Source organism: Carassius auratus, chromosome 42 (assembly GCF_003368295.1).
Source record: "Carassius auratus strain Wakin chromosome 42, ASM336829v1, whole genome shotgun sequence".
In the NCBI taxonomy this organism is placed as follows: Eukaryota; Metazoa; Chordata; class Actinopteri; order Cypriniformes; family Cyprinidae; genus Carassius; species Carassius auratus.
The window spans coordinates 11,140,521-11,167,952 of record NC_039284.1 but is presented as its reverse complement, the minus strand read 5'-3'; the positions used below and the strand labels follow the sequence as shown (position 1 = coordinate 11,167,952).

Below are 27,432 nucleotides of genomic sequence, written 5' to 3'. Positions count from 1 at the left end.
TCTTGTGGAATCTGATAACAAACCTCATCTGTTAATTGGTTGGTTTTTATTATCATCTTCTCCTGTGACAATATAAAATTTTAAAGTGATGATTATCGATAAATTTTAAAGTGAAGAGAGATGTTAAAATTTACTCTTTGCACCACAAACATCCCTCAGGTGACAGTAGTGGGTACACGAAAAGAAGAAAGTTTATTTACTCCTATTTTTCGTAACTTCTCATTAGTGATGTAATCAGGAAGGGGCTTTTTAAGGTACTTGCCCAACCAATTTCCAAACCCCACCTCAACTTTTACCTCTAATATTTATTCTAGACCAGAGCTCTCAGATTCTGAAATTGTACTGTATTTTCCTTAAAAACTTGTGTTGATGAACCAGTGGCTGTAGCTGGAGCCTTTGCTATTTCTTTGCTTACTTCTATATGCTAGAAATTTTAATCAGACTTTTTTACATTACATCCAATGTTGTATTACATTTCTCAGACTCTCAGAGAACAGGGCTGGTTGGAAACTTGAGGATAGTTCCTCCAGGCTCCACAGAATATTTGGGCAGTTTCCTAAACAGCAGACACAGAAAGTCTCGTAGGGAGTTGAAACAAAAGACACTGTCCTAGTTCTCGAAGCCTCAAATAATTCAGATTACTAGCCTACCATGTAATCCTCATGAGGAAGACCGGAGAACAGTGAGTCCTAGTAAACCTCTCCCTGAACAGATGAAAGCTGGAATGAACAGAAAACAGCCCTCAGCTCCCAGCCATGGTAGGCTCAGAAAGATCATACTCATATTTGACTCCTTTTAAAAGAGTGCCTTTGTAAAAGTTGAAAATAATGTTGTTATAAACATATTTGTTTTACATGGGCTACTTGTTCTTCTTGCTACATAATGATGAATAATATTTGCCATACAGATATTAGAGATATTAGCAGGCATTCAAGTACAAAATTATAGTTCTTTTAATCTTGCATTTTATCACACTTCTGTTATGTTTTTCAATATCTGGTGAGAGCTTGGCATTAATTGGCCAATTTCAATCATTTCAATAGCAACCCATGCCATTTGGAATTTCGTGAGCTCAAAATTTCACATCAAGTTCAAGCCTTTCTTGCACACGTGTTGCATTTGTTAATGAAAAACAATTAAAAAATATAAATCAGCTTACTTTAAAAACACGTGGATTCATTGTTCTATAAATATCTGATACAGTAAGAACCATTTATTCCCACCACCTGTTTACCCAGTACTAAACACAGACATGAGAGGTTTAATAAATGTCATAAGACCTAAGGTGACCCCTCCCACTCCACACTGCCACCCAGTGGTTAAAACCATTATATTTGGCATCTACAATAATAACTGTAAGTGTATCTTACTATGCTAGCTTTGGAAAATACACTGGTGTACATACTGGCAATAAACCCCTCAAATCCCATCTTCAAATATTCATCATAAAATAAAGTAACGTGGCAGCACCCTCTACTAATAAAGGCACTTCAACACACAAAAGGGAGAAATGGCCAAGGAATTATTATACTGGCTTTATTAGCAGTAAAACAGATAAACAGATACAATGAAATGTCCTTTCCTACATAGCATGGTAAATTATGCAATTAAAAAGACACCATACATTCCCTCGCCCCCCCAAACATTGAACAGGGCTAACTGCATTCACAAGGTCCATTAATGACTTAAGATAATTAAATATGAGTATGATCAGTCATAGCTAGAGCTAAACAGAAAACAAACATTATATCATTAGCCCAAACATACATCAACGGCTATAGGGGCAGCATACCAGAACATTAAAAGTTCTGTGGTAAGTCTTTGACCCTTCATTCAGACTAAGTGAAACTATTAGGCATGCTGATTGAAGTGCAGCGAGAGGGACGGACGAAACCCCTCACCATCCCGAGAGATTAGACTCCATCCATTACAGACTGAGAGGACAGCAGTGAGCAAAGCCACTCGGTGTGTCCAGCATATTTGTCTCATATATTAAGGGTGAAGACTTGATTTTACAGGAGGCTTTGAAATATATCGGTGTCCAACTATTTACAATAGAACAAAACGGATAAAAAAGGCACAGATGGCATTGAAAAAACTTATCTCACTTGCTGCAATTCATTGCTGAAAAAGAGAAAGTGTGTGTTTGTTTGTGTGTGTGTGTGTGTGTGAGATCAAAGGCTCCTGAGCATAGCTGGCAGTGTCCATTCTCTACAGAAGCTTGTTGGCTCGCTGGTTGGCTTCATCAATGCGAGCTTTATTCATATCAGCCTGGGAAAAATAATATTTTTTAATATATATATATATATATATTAATTAATATGCATATTTTCAATGCGCTGCTTCATTAGACCTCTGGCTGTTTGATGGTGTAGCTTTACCTTATCAGTGATGCGGTCAATGGTTTTGTTCTGTTTTTCGATCTCACTGCCCATATCTAAAGCCAAATTCTTGAGATTCCCGATGATGCTGCCCACCTGCTCCAGATTCTCCTCCATCTCGTCTTCTCGTGCATCATTTGTTACTCTTTTGAGAAAGCAAAAATGTCAACATATATTTATGTGGCAGGGCAAAGACAACATACACAACTGGAATTATATTAAAGAATGTCCTGGCTCTTCCAAGCTTTATAATTGAAGTCCAATAAAGTGTATGATACGTTTCATAGAATTTGGATGTGTAAGCCCTGGTGAAAAGTGCAGTCCAAGACTATAGATATATTAAGACGGTTCACTCATAGTGCTTATGAATGGGAGAAATTGCAATGTGCAATATGGCGGAATAGTCCTACCCCGTAAATTTTTTTATTTTTATTATTCATTTAAGAATTAAATTCTTAAAAGAAAGTGAACAGACTTTTCTTGAAAAGGACTTTCGTGCAGTGGAGAAAAAACAAAACACAGCTCACAAATTAATGCTGATTAATGAGATTTATGGTTTATAAAGTTTTAATGATATGTGACAATAAGTGACAGTCACCACTTATAAGCTACTACTAAATATTGTAGAACCCTAATTTTCTGTTAAGTTGCTTTGCAATTATTTGTATCATAAAAAGCACTATACAAATAAACTTGAATTGATTTCAGTTTAATTAATATACAGCTAGGATGTCATATATAGCTAGGAATGCTTTAGGGTAAGTAATTCATGGGGTAAATTTCACTTTTGAGTGAACTATCCCTTTAACATACGGTTTCTCATTTACTTGCTTTAAACAACTGATTCAAATCAAAAGATTCAAGTCTGACACTTGATGAATTCTCATTATTTATTGCTATTTTTCCCTTCACCTCTTGATGTAGGGGCCAGATGCACCCGCTGTCCCACCCGAAACAGCCTGTCCATTTCGAGCGCCACCAGGTTGGCTGGATACAACGCCGCCCTCTTTTCTGTCTGCACTGGAGTAGTCACCACCTGTGCCCCAAGTCTTCTTATATCTCCCATCATTCTCAATGGAAGTCACTCTGGAAAAAAGGAGGTTTTTAATACTCTCATTCACTCCAGAAAGATCTAATGACAATTCGTTTAATTTGATTAATACGCAAAGAGAAGTCCCCGCAAAAATACTACGGAATTTGACATTATATGCTACAACGTAATGCAGAATATTTTGTTATAATAGCGAACCTGTCACATGGGCACACACACAGGCCACAACATTTGGACAGATCAGTCAGGTTCTTCTCAGCCTGCCTCATGTCCTGATTGATCTGGTCCATTCCTTGATCGACTCGCCTCAGTTGCTCTGATCAAGACAGAATGAAGCTGATAAAATGGGGTCTTAACTAACCAGCGTCTCCTAAATAAAGTTCTTGCAGATAAAAGCAATGGTTTAATGTGATTAACAAAGTAAGTTTCAGGGATGAGGAGGAATGGAATGGTGCAGTCACTCACCTCCCTGCTCATCCAGCATGGTCATAGTTTTGACACCTGTCTCCTGGCTCTGAAAATATACATATACTTGTTTCAATATACATATACTTTTTTCTATATATATATATATATATGCTAAATAACTCAAATGCAGGTGGTCTTGAGTATTCATGAATCTGTACTAGTGCTGTCAAATCGATTAATCGTGATTAATCATATCCAAAATAAAAATGTGTGTTTGCATAATATATATGTGTGTGCGCGTGCATATACATATATATATATACACACACACACACACACACACACACACCGTATTTTCCGTACTATAAGTCACACTTTTTTTCACAGTTTGGCTGGTCCTGCGACTTATAGTCAGTTGGGACTTATTTATCAAATTTAATTTGACATGAACCAAGAGATTTGAACTAACAGAAGACATTACCGTCTACAGCCGCGTAAGAGATGTAAGAGATGCTGCTCAGTGCTCCTGTAGTCTACACTGAGCAGCATTTAGCGCCCTCTCGCAGCTGTAGACGGTAATGTTTTCTACTGGTTCTTGGTTCTAAATAAATTAGACTTATAGTCTGGTGCAATGTGGTTTTCGTCAACGATGACAACAACGAAATGATTTCGTTGACGCACCTTTTTTATGACGGCTAAAAATGGCTCTAATGTGACTAAAACATGACGAGATGTTTTCGAGTTTTCGTTGACGAGACGATACAGAACGAAAATGATTATAAGTCTGACGTTCACAATGCATGTCATTTGTGCCTATTTTGGAGAAGCACCCGGCTGCAGCTTGCAGATCAAGTCGGGGCTGCACCTGGGGCGGGGTTGCACCAAGGGGCAAGGAACTCGACCGGAAGTTGAAGTCGGGTGGGGGCTGCCATCTTTTAGCAGAACTTCACTTGCGTTAGCATTCCCATTGACTCCCATTCATTTTGGCGTCACTTTGACAGCGAATAACTTTACATCTGAGGCGTTTAAAGACTCTGTTTGTCCATTATTTATTTCTAAAGATACACGAAAATGTATAAAGGGCTCCATTACCTTCTATGTTACATTATGGCCCCGTATAAACAGTTTTTGTAAAAAATAGGCTAACGATTGTGTCATAACCACTCGGCTCTCTGTCGCATTACCGTACAGACAGGAGGAGAAGCTCGCAGGCAATTAACTTAATATGGCATACTGGCGTTAAATTTTAAAATACTATACAAAATAATTAATCAGAATGCTTACTCCTGCTCACTCACGACAAAGAACTCCCCACTCAAGCTCGCCGTCTCTGCAAGATTAACGATGGCAGTTTGCACGCACAGCTACTAGAAGATTTACATCTGTCAGACAGGTTGCTGACGTCGTCAAGCTTCGTTTGAGTCTGCGCGTCAGAAACGGAAGTGCTAAAAAAAACGCTAAAACTGGGCTTCATTTGTCTCAATTGAGTTCCAATGGGGTCGCTGTGTCCATTTCTTTTACTGTCTATGGGTTGCACGTACTTTTAAATGCGCACTTGAGCAGCGCAGCACACTGTGACTCCATGTTGCTTTGAGCACATCATTCTGCACCCGCGATGTGCATACGCGCTTTGTGCGCTCTGTTTTGAAGCGTTTCATATTATCATGGTTTTGCGCACTGAAAGATTATTAAAAGCCTATATTTTTATACCTAGCCTACACAATACATTTAAAATGAGCATAATTTAATTGTATATTATTTGTGTGTAGTGTAGGCTATATAAATATATTGACTTCTTAGCTCTTGACATCCATATATAAATATAAAATTGTGATATTTGCTGCAGGATGAGGGCTTCAATAACTCTCTCTTTTTTTGACCATACATGTGTTTGCATCCCTGAATGTTTGTGTCACTATTATTAGACAGGGTTGTATGATGTTTGTGTTTACAAATAATATGCATCTTGTTGTTGCACTGGCAGACAAGTTGAAGCACAAGTTGTAGAGCATAAGTATGTGTTTCTCAATAGCTTATATTTTGGGCACGTTGTTCATTGCACTTTAGCAATTTCTCAAATATAGCCACAATTGCCAAAGTAAGAATATTTCTATTCCTGGCTTTTTTGGAGTAAAACAGTGATTCCACTGTTACCACTTTATCTGTGTGTAGTAGCTCAAAGTTTTTTTGCTGTTTAAACTTTAAACCATTCCTTTATAACTGTGATTACTGGTGAAAATAGGCATTGTGCTGAAATTTTAGAAAATCATCAATTCATGGAAAAAATATAACTTGAAATATGTGGATAAAAGGTTTCTGCCGAATGCGACCATGAAGTACAGCTTGGCAGCACTGCATCTCCATCAATGAGAAAGTCTAGTTTATTATGCAAAGCTTTTAAAGTTAACTGTTGTTTTATGAATTGCAACACTCGTTACAACCTGTCAAACCTAAGTCCATTTCCAATACTTTTTAACCTAAATTAATTTGTTAAGAACTACTTTTTTGTTTTTTACTAAAATTGACTAAAACCTTTTTGCATTTTCGTCGACTAAAACTTGACTAAAACTATCAAGTTTATAAGTGACTAAAATGTGACTAAAACTAAAAAGCATTTTCGTACAAAAGACTAAGACTAAGACTAAAACTAAAAGGGCTGCCAAAAACAATGGTCAGGTGTGACTTATGTTTTTTTTCCTAGTCATGACGGATTTTTGGACTGATGCGACTTATACTCAGGTGTGACTTATAGTCAGAAAAATACGATATAGATATATGCTGGTATTTTGGCATGCTATTGTGAGTGTGTTATTGTGCTCATGTTCTGTGAGGTAGTTAGTTTGCAAGAGTAACAGAAATAAAATTTTTCCAATAAGTTTATTGTGTATACACGGTAAACACACATATTATGTAACTATAGACTTTTTATTATGGATGCAGTTAATCACGATTCATTGATTTGAAAGCACTAATCTGTACATCCAATAACAATTAAACATGCTTCTAAAGCCACCAGGTTTCACTGCAACTCTTACCTCCTCTGCCATCTGTAGCATCCGCCTAGTGCTCTCAAGTGACTGAAAGAAACAAAACGCACATATTCAAAAGGTAGTCAAATCACTCCGGTAATGTGACACAGCACATTTCTGTTGAACATTATTTTGATGCAAACATCAAATAAAACAATGCACTCTGAATTCATCAGTGTGTCTGACTCATGAAGCCACAAAGATAGATATTTATGAAGAAAAAAAACACATATACACATATAACCAGCAGATAAATACAGAAAGTGTGAGAAATGTGAAAGGCTTAAATAATGCTATGAAACCATGCAAGGAACACAATGTGTACACAGTGATGGGGAGGCATAACTGTGAAAAATAAAACATTTTCAGCTAAGACTATTAAGAAATCAGCTATTGTTGATCCAACTTGGACCTGGGAAATTACATTCTAATGGTGCTTAAACACTAATTGCCAAATCACAGTAAAAACATGTAAAGTCAGAATGAAAAAGCAGGTGGGGGTTTCTTGGATCTCTAGTTTACCCCCAGTCACCCGCGCTGTGGTGCATGAGTACAGTGTCCCCTTCATGTTATAAGTCTTTACTACAGCACACAGACTCATGTAAGTCCCTTCAGAGGCAGCGAGAAAGAGAAACAGAGAAAGAAAAAGTCATGAGTAAAGCAAGAAAGGAGTTTGTTAACATTATCTGACTATAACACTAGCACAGAAGATCGCAAAGTCATCAAGAAGACGTGGAAAATATAACTTAACAGCAGTTAGTGCAAGAAAAGTTTTATAAGGTTGAGAAACAGAGCAATCAAATTGCAAGTTAAGAGTTAAAGTCTTAGCAGTGACTTTGTGGTCACAAAAAATGAGTTGGCACATACACAGGAACTTGCAAAATCACATCGAATAAAAACTAAATGAATTACTAATATGTTATACGGCTATAGTAATAGATGACAAGCACACCTCATCTGTAACATGGTTGGCTCGCAATGTGATGTCCTCCACTGACATGTCTGCCATCTTGCTGGTGTCCAAGTCTGCTGGCCCTCCTCTGGCCTTAAGCTCTGCGCTCTGGGGTCTGCAGGTCAGAGGTAAGGGGGCAAAGTTCAGTCATAGCCACACAAACAAAAGCACTTTCCCGTGGAAATTTACCACCTGGAATATGAAGTAAATACGGTCATCATTACTCGGCCTCATGTTGCTCAAATGATCTTCTTTAAAAGTTCAACTCCATAAAGTACTCCAACTCATTCACTATTTTTCCCATATCTGAAAATCTTACAGACCAAAAACGTGAGTTTTACCTGCAACTTTTGTGACACAAGGCTGAGTAGATGACAAAATTGTGGCTGAGAAAGTGCAAATATATAATGAAAATAAAGACATTTTGCAGGAAAAGTGATCATCGGTTGTTAAATTATGTTTTAAAAGTAATGAAAAAGTCGATGAAACATTTGATTAAAAAGATACACCTCAGAGAACGGCTAGAGGACTTAAGCAGTACAGACAACACATTTACTCGGTGCAGATAATACGCCCTAAAACTGAGCATGTGTTTGTCTGTGCTGTTTAAAACACTGTTAACAACGGTGTGAGATGGGTGTGAGAGAAATACGAGAGAAGTGTGTTGTTTCTATCAAGATTCCGTTATGGGGTGTATTTCTTTGCAAAAAAACAAAACAAAAACAAAAACCCTGTTGAGCAGAAATACTCATAAAACATTAATGGATAAATAGATACTGAGTACCCTACAAGACAATTATCGACTAGTATATAGCTGTCCCAGCTTACAGTATAAAAATCTCACATGCACTGTAGTTAAACTGTGGTAAAATGATTAATAAAGGGCTTATGAGTGTGTAACAGGCCTGTCTGGAGTATGTAAACACATGAAACAGATCTCATATGTCTTTTCCTTTCATTTTGCAGCCTTTCCCGGTTTCACTTTCCAACAGTTTAGACGCAAACTCACAAACAAACTTAAAAGAATATTTCAGCCAAAATGTTTTATTCGAGTTGTTCCAAACCTCTATGACTTGATTTCTTCTGTGTAGCACAAAAAGGCAAAATATGCTATGAAAGATAATAATGACTTGAGGTGAATTCTGCATTGCATCTGCTTTTGTTCAACCCATTCAGGTTTGGCCCAACATACAGGTGAATGAACTATGACAGGATTTTCATTTTGGGGAAAGTTATCCCTTAAAACTCACTCCTCTGGGTGTTAATTTACTTACCCAGTGTTATTTTTCACAACAAGAGTGTTTTAAGCGGATTAGCATGATCCTGAATGTCATGTTACTGACTTCATCCGTCCATAAGAAACGCCTCTTTAAGAATTATGCATTTCCAGCTTGTCAACAAAAACCGGTTCCTCAAGATAAGGTCTTTACGTCATGTCGCTTACACCATTTTCACAGTATTCTGCATTAGACACGCTATAAACAGCACTGGACCTGCATTATGTCCATATGGGATTAAACTACAATATGAAGACCTGACAAATCCTCTACACCAACATAAAGGAAACCACACGTATTTGTTTCTTAAACAAGAAAATCCAATCTTATCAGCGAGTATAAACACATTGCAATGATGTTTAATGCTGCTGATTCTGAGATGTACGGTTTACACCCAACGCCAGAAGAACGGAGCACAATTTCGCCAGGTAACGTTAACGTTAAATAAATGAGCGCGTGAAGAAAGTTAGTAACGTTACGTTGAAAGTGGGGAAAGTACTTGTGATTTGTCCCAAGTCTCCAAGTTCCCAACACCATTATTTACTGTCTTTTTTTTACTTACGGTTTACTCATGATGTTCCACGCTGTTATTTATCTTTAACTTACTGATAAAATGTGTTTGTTTATTTAAGAAAAAAGCTGGTGAGTTGGTCTCGTATTCAGTTCCGCTTTGGTGAAGCTGAAAGGCATTAACATTAACATCCTCTTGTTTTTACATACTGGACGAAACCTGGAGCACAGCGTTCCACTCGTTACTTACTGAAGTCGATTCCGGGACAGGAGAAGGATAAAACTGAGATCGATAGGGCTATGTCTAACTTCAGAAAGTGTTTATTGTTCGCGCTGATCCAAACTCTTTCCGAAATTCCTTCAGACAGATCATGATCTGGTGCGCATGCGCAGTCATGTGACAGGAGACGTGGTGCGCACGCGTCACAGAGAAGGAAGTATAAATTGAAAAGATCATCATTTATTAATAACCAGAAGTAGGTAGAGTACCGAAAAAACTGTACTCAAGTAAAAGTAAAAGTGCTTATAGAAATATTTACTCAAGTAAAAGTAAAAGTACTAGTCTGAATAGTTACTTGAGTAAGAAAATAAAAAATCTACTCAAGTAGTTACTAACTTTGGGTCGTATATACTGAGCCTCTTTTTATTTAGATACATTGTTAAATGTATGTAATGTATGTGTGTGTGTGTGTGTGTGTGTGTGTGTGTGTGTGTGTGTGTGTATAAATATATATATATTTCATCAGCCTTTACTTCCATTTATGTAATTTATTATAAAACCCTGTCTGTTTACTTAAGTAACAGATATAGGTGTCATGCCATAACATATTTTAATACGAATGACTTTATATTAAATGTGAATTCAACATTGAAAGTTAATGTGATATAAAAATTGCTACTAATCTTTCATTGTTCAGAAAGAGAGCAAATAACATTTACATTATCAACGATCATTTTTACTGACAGTCTAGAGTTCAATCACTCTCAGAAACTCCCATTAAAATCACTGAAACTGTTAACACTGAGAAATCAATATCTTTATTATAGATTCGTACACACATCTGAACTTTGTTGTTTCTGACGAGAGAATTCGCCAGAAAGGGGTCTCCAGTCAGCGAGCGAGTGAAGAAAAAAAATTATAATAAAAAACCTAAGTCAGACTTCCATTTAAAATTGGGCTTCAAAAATAAGAACAATAGGAAGATGGCTTTATAACGTGCAGGTAAATGTAGAGTAACAACGGAGAAATAGAAAGAAACAACTATTTTGGTTAAGAAAAATAACACACTTTAGAGCGTGTAAAAGAGTAGCTATGCAAGCTTTGGGACGTCACGCCTTTACCGGACGCTCTGTCTCATCCTGTCACTGTAAACAAACAGGACTGTCAATCATCTTGTCACAGTTTACATCCTCTACATTTCATTTCTTTTAACTTCCTCTTTTTTTTTTTTTTTTTTTTGCATAATGATGCATTTACAAGTTAATGGCCAAACATATGATCGCATTGCATTGTTGCAACACGCTGTCGCAGATTAAAAATAACACAGATAACATTCAATATATATAGGTTAAATGTTGATTATTTGTAACTCAAACCTCTCGGTCACGCGCATCCACCATGTTTGTAGTTGTTTAAAGTTTTTTATTCGTGTTTGTAGTTCTGAACCGAATCCTTCGTCAAAGCGCAATGGATTGTGGGCAATATAAACCATTAGAGTGTGCACGTATCCCCACTTAAAAAATCTACCTGAAATAGTAGAGCATCCGGGTACTTTTGTCATCTCCTTTAACACACCATGCTTTGGGACACACTTTCTAATCTTACATACTATTTAGGATGAATAGTATAAACACTGGGACGCAGGGCGTGTTGATATCACCACGATGACGCGTAATCCCGGAAGTGCCTTTTGTAAACTTGCTGGTCAGCTGTGCCAACTTTAGAGCAGTCTAATCTCATCGACAATGTCTTTCAACGGGGATAACATTTCAGTCTAAAAAGTGCAGGCTTCCTTTGTGAGGTAAAATTCTACTTGTATGCTGTCGACAATTAGGCATGCGTTACTTTGCTACACTGCTGTCGCGATTATTAGGCATGTTGTACACGACTCGTTCGCATGTTATTTACATGTTGCGTGCTACTGTAAAACATGATTAGAAGCTCTTGTCAATACAAGCGAGAACACTGTTCAGTATCACCGGGCAGTGTTTATATTAAGTATAATTGCGGTGTGAATTATTTTGTCGCTTGCTTATCATGAACCAAAATTATTAACAATCTACTGTAATCTCGGATAAGTGGCTCTCAGCTGGGGCCCGATAGGGGGCCTTCCGCAGAGGCTTCAAAATAAAATTTTTTTTTTTGTTTGTTTGTTTTTTTTTAATGTAGATTTGTTTGGATTTATATTATTTGTGTTACAACCCCCCCCCCCCACCCCCCAATAACTGCTGTTTTTATCAATATATGTTTTTAATGTAAACTTAAATTACTTAAAACTTTTCAGTCTCCTCTGCTTATAAGTATCATTGTATTCTGAAGGTCATTTGGATGACACAATGGAGGAAAAGAATAAGAAACGTAAAAGCCCAAAACCGTCGACCAACCAGCCTCCTCCCCCAGTCGCTGCACGGAAAACAACTGCGGAAGCACACTCCAGTCAGAGGACAAAGTATCGCAGGTGAGTGCCATCGATCATCATATTACAACTGTGCAAGTTATTTCAGTTTCATATTTAGCTCTTCATATTTAGGTTAATTTATTTATTTTGTTTTGGGGTTTTAGGGGAGTGCGAGACAAACCGAGGCCTCAGAGTCAGTCGGGTAAAAGTAACCAGTCTGCCCGCATCCAGCACTCGTTTCTCACAGATGTGTCTGATGTTCAAGAGATGGAGAAGGGGCTGCTCGGCCTTCTTAATGACTTCCACTCTGGAAAACTGCAAGCCTTTGGTAAGCTCTTACAGTATGGTACAGCTATATTAAAGTGTGTGTTTACAGTTTTGATAGAAATCAGAACCTTCTCTGAATCAGGCAATGAGTGCTCCATTGATCAGATGGAGCATGTGAGAGAAATGCAGGAAACACTGGCTCGTCTGCAATTCGACCTGTATGGAGAAGTGGATGAGTTGCCAGAAGACCAGAGGAAGTCGGCCTATGACACGAACATGGATAAACTGTTATCAAATGTAAGCAAAGCAATATTAAATATTTGCTCATAAAATCCCCAAATATGAGTTATTTCATGCAGTTTTCCAGAGAGTCTACTGAAGTTCACTTTTTTTCCTTTCAGCTGGAAGAGTTAAGCTCCTCAATGTATCCTTTCATGGCTTTAAAAGTTACGATGACTTTCCAAATGGATGCTGTTCTAGTGGATAGTTACAGAAATAGTTTACCCCAAAATGAAAATTTGCTAAAAATGCACTAACCCTATGGTCATCCACGTTTGTTTCTTCATTGGAACAGATTTGGAGAAATTTAGCATTGCATCATTTGCTCACCAATAGATCCTCTGCAGTGAATTGGTTCCGTCAAAATGAGGGTCCAAACAGATGACCGAAACAGCACAATAATCTTCCAGTAATCCACTTGACTCCGGTTCAGCAGTTATCGTCACTGAGTGTTTGTAAAACCCATAACAATCTATAACAACGCTTCCTCCAGTGATAATAGTCCTTGCTGTCCTGTCATATCAATATCAATTTCTATTCAATTCAATTCAAGTTTATTTGTATAGCGCTTTTTACAAAACAAATCGTTACAAAGCAACTTTACAGAAAATTATGTTTCTACAATATTTAGTAGTAGCTAGTAGTTTGTGCACATTTGACAGGATTTTAGAAAAAATAAAAATAATAATAATAATAATACAAGACGTAGTCAGCTAGACGATGAACTATCAATATTATTAATTAAGTTATTATATGATTCAGTCACACATTTAGCAATAATTGTTAGTTCTGTTTGTTGATTCAGGGTTAGCATCATCTGAGGTCCTCTGAGGGTCAGCATCATCTCTTCTCAGGTGTTCTGGATCCAGACTGGAGCTTGTGTAAATCCTAGTTACCATGGGATGTAAATCCCGTGGCGAAACATAGAAACAAAATACAGACATCATTAGCATAGCTGCTGATCCAACAAAGTAAAATTAGTTTAACCCAAGCTAATGAATAAAAAAGCACCTTTGATCAGATGCAACTACACTCACAATTTAAAAGATACATTATTCGAATGCTTGGCGAAAGAGATGTGTTTTTAATCTAGATTTAAACAGAGCGAGTGTGTCTAAACCCTGAACATTATCAGGAAGGCTATTCCAGAGTTTGGGAGCCAAATGTGAGCAAGCTCTACCTCCTTTAGAGGACTTTGCTATCCTAGGAACGACCAAAAGTCCAGCGTTTTGTGACCTTAGGGTGCGTGATGGGTTGTAACGTGGTAGAAGGTTAGTTAGGTACGCTCGAGCTAAACCATTTAGGGCCTTATAGGTAAGTAATGATAATTTGTAACTGATACGGAACTAAATAGGTAGCCAGTGCAGAGACTGTAAAATTGGGGTAATATGATCATATTTTCTTGACCTCGTAAGGACTCTAGCTGCTGCATTTTGGACTACCTGTAGCTTGTTTATTGAAGAAGCATAAATGTATAGAACTCTTTTTGCTTGTAAACGGTGCTTGAGCAGTGCATATTTCTCTCGAGTCAGACAACATAACGTTTTCACTGGAGAAGGCAATATTATGGATAGATGACTTTTATTTGCTGGAAGCTGAAGTAAAATATTCTTGATAGTTTCTTACAAATTCAGCTTTTTGCTTCACGAGATGTTAATTGATGGTGTGGAGTCATGTGTATTACTTGTGGATTAAGGTTTTTATTACATATTTGGACACTCATTCTCACTGGCTGGCTGCAAAGCATACATTTTTAATGCAAAACATATCTACTTATTAAATTATCTGTCTCATTTCAAAACATGCATTTTCGAGTGTAGGAATATAATTGTTGAATGCATACAACAAGTTGTCCTACACATTACACCTTATTGCATGATCTGAGGGCAGCATACTGCCTTAAAATCAATTTCTTCTTTACAGGTTGTCTAACACATCATTTTTTATGCCTTGACTGAGTGTAAAATCCTTAACTGTATTCCTTAGACAAAAGCTTAACCTTGCTGACTGTCAAGATGTCCCCAGAACTTCCAGCATATGAACTACACAGACTCTACTGTGGAGAATACTGTGTGCATATTTAGCACAGAAAAGCTGTGGAGAAACACCAGTATTACAGTCATATCTGTGACACTGTGGATCTGAAACGTATAGAATTGGCTTGTTTGCACTGTATAGTTTTGTAGATATGATATCCGAGAACAACTCCAAACAGTCGTGATGAAATGCCCACTTATCTTTGTCATCACATCATTTCATCACTAGAAATATGTATTCATAAGGTAATGTTCTGTAACATTGTGACTTCTAATCATATGTCTTAAATGTTGCCTTGGAGTTGTACAATACCAGCACCTTTACGTTATCACCAATTCACTTGGATGGGATTTGTATTTATATATGTCCTGTCTTAAAGGAATTAATAGAATAAAAATATACGGATGTCAGACTGCAGAAATTAAGTAAAATGATAATGTATATTTTCTGCTTATAGTCATTTACATATTTTATTTTGATTTAAAATGGCTGATTGTTGATTAACATTTTTACTCACTCATGCATCAATAAAGTTCAAGTTGTATTACCCCACATCTGATTTCTCAATAAATATATTAATTTAGTTTTCGTATTTTAACATAAATGTGTAATAATAATAATAATAATAATCAAAATGCAATAATAATAATTGTCTGAACAAATTCACAAGAGCTGCCGAATGAAACAAGATTTGTGTTAATTAATTTGCAGAGATTTTTTGGTTATGTGGTCTCCAGGGGAATGAGTATGTAAAGTAGGCACTCGTTCCTGGACCTTTACTAGAGGTCTGTTTAGAACTAAACTCCAGCCGATAATGATGCCCACAATATTCATTTTATGCAGCACATTTTCAAATGAAATGAATATGTCTCTGCTTGTTATTTTATCTACAAACCGGGGAAGACTGTTAGTTTTGAACTGTTTAAACTACTTTAACCATTATTATCACGTCTGTGGAATTTAGAACCCACCATAATAAAAATAAAGCGGGAAATCCAAGTATTATTAATCAATGGCACTGGCAGATGAATAGTAGTGACACTGCACGGCACAGAAACCAGATTCAGTGACAGTGACAAATAAAGCATGTAACTGACAGGTTAGAAAACTTTTTATTTTTTTAATGCATTTATGTATGTATTATTGATTTACATTTGTAATGATTACACACACACATCACATCACATCACATCACATCATTTGTCAGCTGCTGAAAAGATGCTTCAAAACCCAGCTTAATTAAATTCTCAATTCATCATTTCTGATCTTACATGATACACACACAAGAACCACAATTGCTCTGGCAATGATTTTGAAGTCATTTTATATTTTTATAATTTCAGATTCACCAGGGATTGTTTGGCAGAATCAGTCCGCACACTCGGATGGACTTCACAGCTGTGCTGTCTCGCTTTCTGTCTCTCTACATCATGTCCTTCCTCAGTCCTCGAGACATCTGCTCTGCAGCACAGGTGTGCTGGCACTGGAAGGTTCTGGCAGAGCAGGTTTCTTCCCTACAGCCCTTCAGATCATGAGTACAGGGCATGGAAAAGATATTATGTGGCTTGTACCGCAAGTTTAGATATTGTTACTCCATGGAAAAGCAGCACGTGTCTATGTTTGACAGCACCAGAGGAGCTACAGGATAGATGGAGAGAACACAAGACAAACTCGGACAGAAGGTAGCAGAGCATAAAACTGAGTGACAGGTTCCAGCATTTTATGTACTGTAGCCTACATGCCCTTATGAAATGATCTTATTGAGGTTAAGGAGTTTTAATTCATATAAATTATCTGAGGCCAATCATCTCAGTTGGCTGACGCTCTTGTCCTCATATTCTCGTCTGATATTCCCATAAAGGTGCAATTGATTAAAATGTTTAAGTACCTTTTGTAATTCTTCTCACAACAATATTTAAAATTTTATCCTAAGCATGCTGTTTCCTTACAGTTCATTATTCATCCAGCCACTCAAGTCTTCCTAGACCTCTTCCTCTTTTCATGCTTGTGTCATCTAGTGTCCCTGGATATGAAATAAAAATGTGTTATTTCTCATTTATGTCTATCATTGAGTTATGTCTCTTGTTGAATAATAGCCAGTTGTTTATGGACCGAAGGATTTCAACTTCAAATTTCTAGCTGCTTCTGGCTGTGAAGTGTCTGTAGTGGTGTCACCACTCACAAGGAATGACCTTGGAGGCTTTGCTTTCTCTGGCGGATAGGGTGATCCAAGGCAGGATGGTGCCAGGAAGCACAGAAGGGATAACTCTCACAGATGCTAATTTCCCTGATTAATTCAACATTGGGTCCAGTCTTACTTAAAAAAATAAATAAATAACAGGCAGTTTTTGCCTGCTGGAAAATATATTTATTTTTCTTCATGAGGGCAGATTTTATAACCGTATACAACACACAGCTGCTGCCAAATACTTGAATTACTTCAATAAATTGCAGTACAAATGTAGAATGAGTCAACATAACACAACAGACAATCTACTAAATCATCCATATCTATAGTTTAAAAGCCTATAATATAATGTAATAAAAGAGAAAATAGAGTATTTGAAAGGTAAATGTTAAATCTTTCTACCTACATTGTCTTTTATCCAGAGCTGAGCACTAAGGAGAAGACAGTGCTGAAGCCGTGTGTGAGGGAGATCTGGAAGAATCTGTGTGGTTGGGTGTAGTGCCTGCTTCAGAAGGAGGGAGTCTGAACATCTTTACTCCCCTGGCAGCTTCTGGTAGAGTTTGTCTGTTTTGTCCCAGCGGCATTTTGTCCCATGTAACATTAACTGTAAGTGTCTTTTATTCAGGAGTTTGATTGTTCAGGTCCAGGGGTGGATCTGATGAGGAAGTTGTCCATTTCGACTGTCAGAGCTCCTACCAGCACAGTGAGTAGCAGAAAAATCTCTTAAGAGAGGGTTATTATATATATATATTCAGTCGAAAGTGTGAACACATTATGTATTACCACATTTTAGAATAATAGTAAAGTTATCAAAACTATGAAATAACAAAAATGGAAGTACTAAATGATGTAGTGACCAAAATGTAATAATAATAATAATTTCTCAAGTCGCTTTGGATAAAAGCATCTGCTAGGTGACTAAATGTAATTGTAAATGTATCCTGGGATACTTTAACTAAAGATATAGAATCAATATATCCATCCATCTATGAATATAATAATATGTACAATTATAGAATATAAATATTATGTACATAATGTCTCTATATAAATATTCTCATACAAAATAATAAAGAAAGAAATCTTTAAAAAAAATTATAATGTTCACTTTAAAAAAAAGTTATATCTTTATATATCATAAAATAATATCGATTTGAAAAACAATCATATTGTTAATTTAATTTTATTTATAATTATTATTGTTATTATTATTGCATGAGACCCTCCTTCTGAACTAGTGCAGACATGGATAGAGGAAGGCTGTAAGGATCTGAGGAAACAGCTGGGGCCACAGCTGCACTTCATGTGTCAAGAGATCAGAGCAAGTCAGCAAACTCTGGGCAAGTTAGAAATTAAAACACAGTCTTGTGCAGTTACGTCAGTTAAATACCTTATATCATAGAAAGGTATCGTGTGTGTGTGTATTCAAACCATTTTCCTGGTTTGTGTGGCCTTTTCAGGTCTGTTCCTCTGGGATCATATAAAGATGCCTGATGTCATTTCTCTTAAAACAGAGGTCATGCAGTGTTTGGTTCATGACGTTCATGTATTACATGTTTTTATGTGTTCTTGTTCATGGCTGATGAATGTGACTCCGGTATAAACTAGAAACATTTTGTTCCAGTAAATCTCAGATTATCACACTTCATAATACTAAATCTGATTCACTGTTTTTACGGTCATGCTGTAGTACGATCCCTTACACTACTTGGGAAAACTTTCTGCTGAAGTCATCAGTCAACAGTGGTTTGAAGAACAATGACCCACTGTTTCCTACAGAAAGTGCTTCCTTTAACGGCCTCAGTCCAGAATCTCCAAAGGTTAGTGCTAATGTTTCTATTTTAGATAATTAATTTGGTTTACCAAATGCTTCTTTGCTTAAAAATGTGTCTTTTTTTTTGTTAGGGCTTGTTAAGTGATGCAGATAGACACTGTGCTTTGTGCAAAGAGCTTTTAAATAATGAGAAATCATATGTGAGACAACTTCAAGAGGTGGCCACAGTACACACCTCTTAATAAATAATTTTGAATACAGTCAAAGTTGATATCATAATGAAGAGAGTTTCATTTGGAAAAAAAAACATTAAAAGAATACAGTTCTTGAAAATAAAACATTTGTAAGATATTTTTTGTTATTAGAAGCAAAGCAGTGAATATTAGAGAAATTTTAAAAATACTTGTCTGCCAATTCAAAGTCATGTGGCACAAGCAATGTGCAGAAACATGCAGAAAACAACAAACAGGAAATGATAACACGGAGACCTCCGCAGACTCTGTGTCAGCAAGTCTCTAAAAATATAGCAGATGATATTACCTATTTATGATAAGGCAAGGTTAGTTACATAAAACTTAAAATGTTTATGAAATAAAAATTATAGTTGTAATATAATAATTGATCGAAATTGACATTAATTACATTATTATAAAAAATAAAAATAACCATGGTTCCCACAAAAATATAAAGGAGCACAACTGTTTTCAACATTGATAATAATAATAAAAAATGTTTCTTGCAACAAATATTAGAATTTATTTCTAAAGGATCACATGACACTGAAGACTGGAGTAATGAAAAGTCAACACACTGCTGACAGAATGTGGCATTATGAGCTGCCTTCATGGAGACATTGCTGCCTCTCTCAGGTGACCTGAGATCAGATGACAAAGAAACAGGAGTCTCTCTGTTTACCTGAAGCCAACCTTTTCTATTTGTAGATGACTAACCACAGCAGAACTCAATAAGTTTGAATTTATAAGAAACAAATATTTTTATTAAAGAAGTAGTACACACCATCCAAGGTGTATGTGAGTAAGAAAAAAACAAGCATTGCATCACGTTTACAGTGAGTAAATAAGACACAGCAATTGTTCATCAATGGATGAATGGGTGCCGTCAGAATGAGAGTCCTAACAGATGATAAAAAAAACATCAAAGTAATCCACACAACTCCAGTCCATCAATTAACATCTTGTTACATGATAGATTATGGATTTTTTTTTTTTTTTTTGTTTTTTTGTTATAAATACACAATTTCACTTCTGGCCAAAATATGAGTAATTCTTAATAATGCTGGCTCCAGTGAAAAAATCCATCCCGTTGTCCTTTCACATCAAATTCCACTGATGTAATTTTTAAGAACAACTGTTTGAAGAGAAATACTTACCTTGATGGATTTATTTATCACAAATAAGCAGCTTTTTGCCACACAAGATGTTAACAGATGGAAAGGAATCATGTGGATTACTTGTGGATTATTGTGATGTTTTTATCAGCTGTTTGGACTCTCATTCTGACGGCACCCATTCACTGCAAAAGATCTATTGGTGAGCAAGTGATGTAATGCTACATTAATCCATATCTGTTCCAGTGTTGAAACAAACTCATCTATTATATTAGATGGCCCGAAGGAGAGGACGTTAAGCAAATGTTCATTTTCTGGGTGAACTTTATTCCAGATAAAAGTAGATTTACTCAAGCAACCCAACTGATCTGTGATATGTTTGTTCTCTTTTTTTTCTCAGGATGTATGAGCATGTTTGTGACCTGGGATTGTTTCTGTTCAATGACGCTCTAGTGCTAACCAAGAGGAATGTGTCAAACGTGTGATTTTGTCTGGCAGTGAACACAACTCACACCTTTCTGGTCACTGTGGCCCTTTACTTTTTAAATCTCACAGAAATCACAGATACTAAAGTGTACGTGTCATTATTACTACATACTAAAATGCAATGTTTATGATGTTGTCTATGTATAATATATACTACACAACCCTACCAGACAAAATGTAGGAATAATTGATTTTTTGTTTTATGTTTTTGAAAGGTCTCTTATGTCAAAGATGCATTTATTTGACTTTTATTTAGCTTATATGTAATGTTTATTATGATGTTATAAAATATATAATTATATGTATATTTCATGCTTTTCAGCTGGAAAGTTCAATGTGCCTGTGAATCTGTGCTACAGAACGAGAAGAGGACAAGATCAGGCTGCTGTCTGCTTCACACAGTGATATAAACGCTGCTGTAACACGTTTAACTAAAGATGAACATAGTGTTCACTACTACAAATATGAAGAAACTATGATTGATAATAGATGGACATATGCAATTGTTTTATTACAAAGCAAATTGAATTGGTATGATTATAATGTTTGATTATGCATGATAAACGTATGAATTATTGCAATATAAAAGTCTGTACCTTTATCTATACTGGATGATTTCTAACCTTGTGATTTTTTAGTTTTTAATATATACATGTTACTTTATTGCTGAAACAATGCAGGAAAATAGGAAAATTATACATGGGGCTATACATTAACTTTCACAATAATTTAAATTATTTATTTGCACACTTTTAGGGTATGAAAGCATTTATTTCAAATGAAACATATAATGTTCTCACACAGTGTTAAAAATGGTCATTTTTTAACCTATTATCTGAAGTTAATCCAATGTATTTAGAATCTTTTTAACCGCTTTATCTACATCTACACAGAACACGTCTCCATCATTGTAGAGTACAACATTGTGGTGTCTGCGTAGTTGCATATATGTTTTGGTATCAGCAGGATACCCATGTCTGCTTTAGGCAAGAAAATACACAAAATATGTTAATATGGACCTTTACCAGAAAGCCAGTATTTTGGAGAACTAGTGCTAGTATGTTCTCGACTTGCTTTTATGCACAAATATATTTTTTTGTGCAAACATATAGATACAATCCTTAATGTCTGGTTATAATTAACATATAAAACGGAAAAGAATAATCAAGTTTACAATAAGATTAGGCCTTAATATAAAAAGTAACAGATATTAAATTACTATTGCTTGATCAACCATCCACACAACAATTTTTTTTAAAGTCCTATAAACCCAAGAAATACTTAGTGAAATATCACCATCATATTTTTTTTATTTTATTTAAAGTGCTTGAATCAATCGCATCAATTAAAAACTAATTAATATGCACCATTCCTTCATTGATTCAACATAAAAGATATCGGAAAATTTAGTTTTCTTAAAATTTCTTCTAAAAGCACAGGACTTCCAAGGACTTTAGATCATGACTCCAAACTAGGATTCATGTATCTTGAGAACACAATGCAAATACCTTTGCATTCAAATCAAACAACATATTTCAACAGCTTGAGTAGTGTGCCTCTGTAAAAGACTCTCAAGATGCTCACAGGTGGATTGTGAGTGCAGAACCTGGTCTGCTGGTGTTTATCTAGTGTAATAAACTCTGTAATAGACAACCTTTGGCCTCCAGAGGGAGTAGGAATTGTCAAATTTCAGAAGATGAACTCCTTGACCAGGATACTGGTGGCTGCCTGCATAAACCTCCTCATGGCTGTCACGACGGGAAACAGGAACAACCTCATGCACCAGTGGACATCTGCCCTGTCCTGCCTGCTCCTCTCCTTTAACTTGTTCTGTGCCTTAAATTAGGAATCAGAATAAAATAAATATGATATAATAAAACATATTTGATTAAGAATTTATCTTCATGTCCAAGAAATCCACCCTCTTACCTTCTTTAGTTTCAGTAGTCTCAGTGCTTGCTGGCTTGGTCAAGTCCTTCCACTCAAAGAAAAGCCCAAATCCGATATCGTAGTGATCGGTGGCGAATTCCCAAAACAGCTGTGAGCCATCCTGATGAGTGGGCACCCGTACTGTCAACACCTCCCCTTGGTTTACTGTGATCACAGAGTCCTGATCTTGCACCACCTTTTCCTTAAACTCCTTAATCTGAGGCCGTGTCCACATAGAGGGGGCAATGATGGGCACTTCTGCAATCAAAAATACATATACATATAGATATACATATACATATAGTATGCTAGAGTAATCTTTTTTAAATTACTTTTTATTTCACAATAATATTTATATATTTTTATTACTGTACAATAGAACCAGAAATAATTGACGCAAATACATATTAAAATCTTAAAAATTATATACATAAATAATATATACATAAAATAGTTGTATACCCTCATTTGATAAAAAAAAAAATATGAAAAATAATATTGTGTAATTTTATTACAACTGAAAAGAATGGAAAATAAATATTTATAAACCGTATACAGTTTATTCCTGTGAAGGCAAAGCTGTATTTTCAGCAGTTATTACTGCAGTCGTCAGTGTCACATGATCCTTCAGAAATCATTATTATGTCATTTTATTATTTCTTAATATTTGTGTGATACCTTTTTTTCAGGATTTTTTTTTCTTTTAATAAATGTATCACTTTTATAAATATAAGTATATACACAGCCAGATAGATGGATTCTGTTGATGGATGGATGAAACATACCTCCTGTTTTGCCTTCCACACACAACTGGAAGGTTTTTGAGTCTGTCTGTTGTTCCTGATTTTCTAATGAATTTGATTGGCTGTTGGGATTGCAGGTGAGCGCAGCTTCATCTGACACAGGAGCAGAAAGAGCTTCTGGGGTTTGAGTCACATTTGAGTCCTGCTGCTTCTGCAAGGCCATCTGAAGTCACAGGAGAAATGTAAAGGGCTTATGACAGATTTGTTTTTTTCATTATTATAACTTGTTTCTTTAGGTTCAGTTAAAATGAAGTATACATTTTTTTTTTTTTTCACAAAACATTCACACATTCTGTCTGATAAGATTTGTTTTAAGGAATTCCTTCAATGCTTGTTATGATTGACTAATGTCATTTCATAGTAAAAAATACCCTTGTGATTGCATGTGTATAATTGTTTTGAAAACATTACATATATAAAATTACTTGCAGACTAAATATTTGGAATTGTATACTTCATCTTTCAACAAAAGTTTCTGTGCAAACCCTCCATTAGACTGTGCCTCAATAACAAAACTATCTGCAATCAAATTCTCCTAACACACATCTGATCCTCCAACGTGCTCCGTACCTGCTGTAGGCGGAGGGCCTGGTGGATGTACTGCTGGTAATGCTGTTCCTGCAGCTGTCTGATGAGTAACTGCTGCTGGTCTGGACTGTCTGGATACTGCTGTTTGGCATACTGCTGAAACTGCACAGTGGTTTGTGCATTCAGAACAGCCATGATATGTTGTCTGTACACAGACGGTAATACACACAGTGATGAAAACTTTTTTAAAGCTGAATTCTAAAGAAACCTCAGTTAATATTCAATATTCTATATACTCAATATAATGACTATATAATATAATGACTCAATATAATATGTTTTTGAATATATACACATTCAGTATATACTGTGTGTGTGTGTATATATATATATATATATATATATATATATATATATATATATATATATATATATATATATATATATATATATATATATATATATATTAGTAATTTATTATTATTAAAGTAAATGTTTTCCATGTATTTCATGATCCTTCAGAATCATTCTGATTTGGTGCTCATTATTATTAATTATTACTGGTATTCAGTTGTTAATAATGGTTAGTATATCAATGCTGTAAAGAGTTTTTGCTGCTTAATATTCTTGTGGAAACTAATACATTTATTTTAGTATTATATTATTAGTTAAAATAACAGCAATTATTTGGAATACTTGATGAAATTAGTTGATGTAACTGTAACTGTAACATTATTAAGCTGCAAATTTTTTTTAAAAAGTTTCTTAAAAAAAAGTTTCTTATGCACCATATCTGCATATTGGAACGATTTCTGACACTAAAAACTGGAGTAACAGGAAGAGGATTTTATATTTTATATTAATTATTTTATATTGTAAAAATACTTCACAATAACACTGTTTTTACTGTATTCAATTTATACTGTATATACTTGTATCAAATAAATGTGTGTCTGTGTGTGTATAGAAAATGTTTACCAATGATGAGTTAAATAATGTTTGCTTAATCTCATGTAACTAACTAAATGCCACATGTTCAACTTTATTTGTAGTATTCTCAGGAAAGTGATACCAGCACTCACTTTTGCCGCTCTATCTGTAACCTCTCTGCCTCTTCTTTTCTTCTTTGTTCATCCTCTTTTAACCTCCTCTCTTCTTCTTCTCTGTGTCGTGCTTCTTCTTCCAGCCGCCGCCGCTCCTGCTCTTCTCTCTCCAGCCTGAGACGCTCTTCCTCTTCTCTTCTAAACACACACACAAAATAAAAATAACTCTTAATAGATTAATAAACTACTTTATACACTTCAGGCACTGTAACTAATGCAGAACATACCGTCTCATCTCTTGTTCCTCCTTCTCAATCTTATGTGATGTCACATACGGTGCAAACAGACTACAACAGGAGTTCAGGAGCTTCACAAAGTCCTCCATGGCATCTTCTTTAGCCATGCTGCCCAGCCGTAGCCATTCTTTCCTGAGAGACGCAGTGCCACAAACTAAATGAAGCATCTATAGACATTGTAGGATTGTCCTATATGGCTTTATAAGATTAGAGAAGAATAAAACCTACTTTGTACTGCACATAAAATCTTATTTTACACATGCTTATAAAATATGCTGTGCCATTACCATAGTACAGTGATGGTACAGAGAATACCATGGTGCATTGATTATATCAAGTTACCATTAAGGAATGTATAATACTCTTTAATGACCTTATACATTCATAATTTGCACAAAAAAGAGTTTTCTATGCATATTCCTTTGTTACCTTCTGTCGCTTCCCAGTACGTCAAAGAAGCCAATTTCTGAACATGCTTTTGGATCATAGGGACCAATTGTGATCTGCTTATGTAGTGCAACCAAACGGAGATTTTCCTCATATGTTGGGTTGAATGCCTTCCCATTCATCTCTGTGAGACAATGACAAGATTTACAGTAGGTCTAACCATCGTGGACTCCTTGCAAACATCTAGGAGAACCTGAATAATGATCATTATGAATGGCCTTTCAGTTCCTGAATGGGTGGAGTTATTATTAAAGTGTATCTAGACCATCTAAACAACGAGTCAGAGAAAAGGGAGTTTAATTTTGTGCTACCAATAGAGAGACGGTGTGACGCGACAAAAATAAAGTTGTAAACATTTACCGGACATACAACAGAAAAGGGAAAGTGAAAGTCTCGGCTAGGCTACATCATCAGTTCTGTACCTTTAAAGAATTTCAGCGCAAGTTTGAAGAGCTCCTCTAAAGTAAACCCCCAGTTTCTCTCCAAACTCCAGGACTTCTGAGGCTCTTCACGATCCTCGCATGATTCCCGGTGTGCCTCGGTGTCGGGAGCGGGAGTCTCGGTGTTAATGCCGTTCTCGCCGGTTTTCTCGACCCTGTCGTTGTCATGTTCTGCTCTGTCAAACTCCATCATGTCAAACTGTCAATGCGAGCTGCTGCTGTCACAGGTGGCCACGTAGCGCACACAACACCTCTCTTCCGTATATTCCCACCGGAAATCCCGGATATTTGTGTTATTTTCAGCTCATTTAAAGAGCATTCGCGTTTTAGTTACGTCTGTTACCGCGCAGTTCAAACCCGATACGTTCTCCGTCGAGTCTTGCATTTGCATTTTAATGCTAAAGTGTCACTTAGCCTAACATTACCAGAGAGCAGAATGCGCTTGACTGACTCAAGTCGTAATGCAACTAGTAAACTGAACCACCCTCCCCAACGTAATCTTGAGATGTTTGAAAATAATTACCAGGCATTTAAGGAACTTATAACAATGTTTTTCATAGTCTTCTTGTCATGAAGTTAATATACTGCAAATAGGTAATACATTAGGCTTTTTACTTTGCGTAGGCCTATTTCCTCGTTTCATGTAGGAAAAAAAAAACTTATTTTTTTATCTTTTAATCTTTAATTTTAATGTTTAACTGAATTTAAAGAGTATGAATGTGAAGTGTTTTTTTTCTTCCTGTAACCCATATTACTTTTTTTATCAACAGTTTTACTAAACTGTTCAGATAGAAGTGAATTTTATCTTATTACGAAGACAAAAACGATACAGCATGTGTAACTACGGGCAAACAATTACCTAAAGGTCAGCAAACCTCATGAAAAACTGCAAGCCCAGAATTTTAACAGAAACTAGGGGTTCCAGTCTGTCATGTTTTAACAATAGAAGACACAAGATAGGTGGATCTCGTCATTTTAATGCAATTTAAAGCTTTTGACATGTGACAAATGACAAATCTCAATATTGTCATCTCTATTATTAGATAGTTTCAGTTACAAAATGATTATAAAAATGGGATAAAATAAAAATGACTTTGTGCACAATTCATGTACACTTCATTACCTGTTAAATATAATAGAAATTTCACTAAGAGCACAGAGAGGTCAGATTTTTATTTTTTTTCATTCACAGAATAATCTGTTTAGGATCCAATCTTTCGGTTTCTTTGGCAAATAACGTTCATCACTCAATGCCTTTGTTCACTGATGTGCGTTTTAAAATCCGAGGACCTTCAATGGCATTGTGAATTTCTGTTTGCAACCTGTTTACCTTTCATAAAC

General features: G+C 35.9%; 3 protein-coding genes and 1 long non-coding RNA gene across 6 annotated transcripts; 2 read left to right on the top strand and 2 right to left on the bottom strand.

Annotated features, from left to right (window-relative positions):
• Positions 1 to 1,520: 1,520 nt before the first annotated feature.
• Positions 1,521 to 10,012, bottom strand: LOC113060642 (synaptosomal-associated protein 23). 2 transcript variants are annotated; one of them, XM_026229727.1, is made up of 8 exons: positions 9,859 to 10,012; positions 7,822 to 7,936; positions 6,876 to 6,917; positions 3,898 to 3,946; positions 3,631 to 3,748; positions 3,294 to 3,467; positions 2,382 to 2,526; positions 1,521 to 2,271 (listed from the first exon to the last, which is right to left on the bottom strand). In XM_026229727.1, the coding sequence occupies exons 2-8, from the start codon at positions 7,876 to 7,878 to the stop codon at positions 2,212 to 2,214; spliced, it is 645 nt and encodes a 214-aa protein (XP_026085512.1). In that variant the 5' UTR covers positions 7,879 to 7,936; positions 9,859 to 10,012; the 3' UTR covers positions 1,521 to 2,211. The 2 variants fall into 2 exon arrangements, with proteins under 2 accessions (XP_026085512.1, XP_026085511.1); XM_026229726.1 differs by lacking the exon at positions 9,859 to 10,012 and adding an exon at positions 9,661 to 9,818.
• On the top strand, positions 8,353 to 15,361 carry LOC113060643 (coiled-coil domain-containing protein 28A-like). 2 transcript variants are annotated; one of them, XM_026229729.1, is made up of 6 exons: positions 8,353 to 9,526; positions 12,148 to 12,286; positions 12,391 to 12,554; positions 12,636 to 12,790; positions 12,895 to 12,917; positions 14,759 to 15,361. In XM_026229729.1, the coding sequence occupies exons 1-6, from the start codon at positions 9,451 to 9,453 to the stop codon at positions 14,811 to 14,813; spliced, it is 612 nt and encodes a 203-aa protein (XP_026085514.1). In that variant the 5' UTR covers positions 8,353 to 9,450; the 3' UTR covers positions 14,814 to 15,361. The 2 variants fall into 2 exon arrangements, with proteins under 2 accessions (XP_026085514.1, XP_026085515.1); XM_026229730.1 differs by lacking the exon at positions 8,353 to 9,526 and adding an exon at positions 11,359 to 11,629.
• Positions 15,362 to 20,045: 4,684 nt separating this feature from the next.
• LOC113060641 (uncharacterized) lies at positions 20,046 to 21,212 on the top strand. The gene is made up of 2 exons (XR_003278273.1): positions 20,046 to 20,693; positions 20,928 to 21,212. It is a non-coding gene; the product is annotated as an uncharacterized LOC113060641 (long non-coding RNA).
• On the bottom strand, positions 21,096 to 26,616 carry LOC113060639 (Golgi resident protein GCP60-like). The gene is made up of 8 exons (XM_026229725.1): positions 26,074 to 26,616; positions 25,634 to 25,775; positions 25,196 to 25,336; positions 24,948 to 25,106; positions 23,908 to 24,070; positions 23,320 to 23,500; positions 22,535 to 22,792; positions 21,096 to 22,441 (listed from the first exon to the last, which is right to left on the bottom strand). Exons 1-8 carry the CDS (start codon positions 26,282 to 26,284, stop codon positions 22,227 to 22,229), a joined length of 1,470 nt encoding a protein of 489 aa, XP_026085510.1. The 5' UTR covers positions 26,285 to 26,616; the 3' UTR covers positions 21,096 to 22,226.
• Between the last annotated feature and the right edge of the window lie 816 nt (positions 26,617 to 27,432).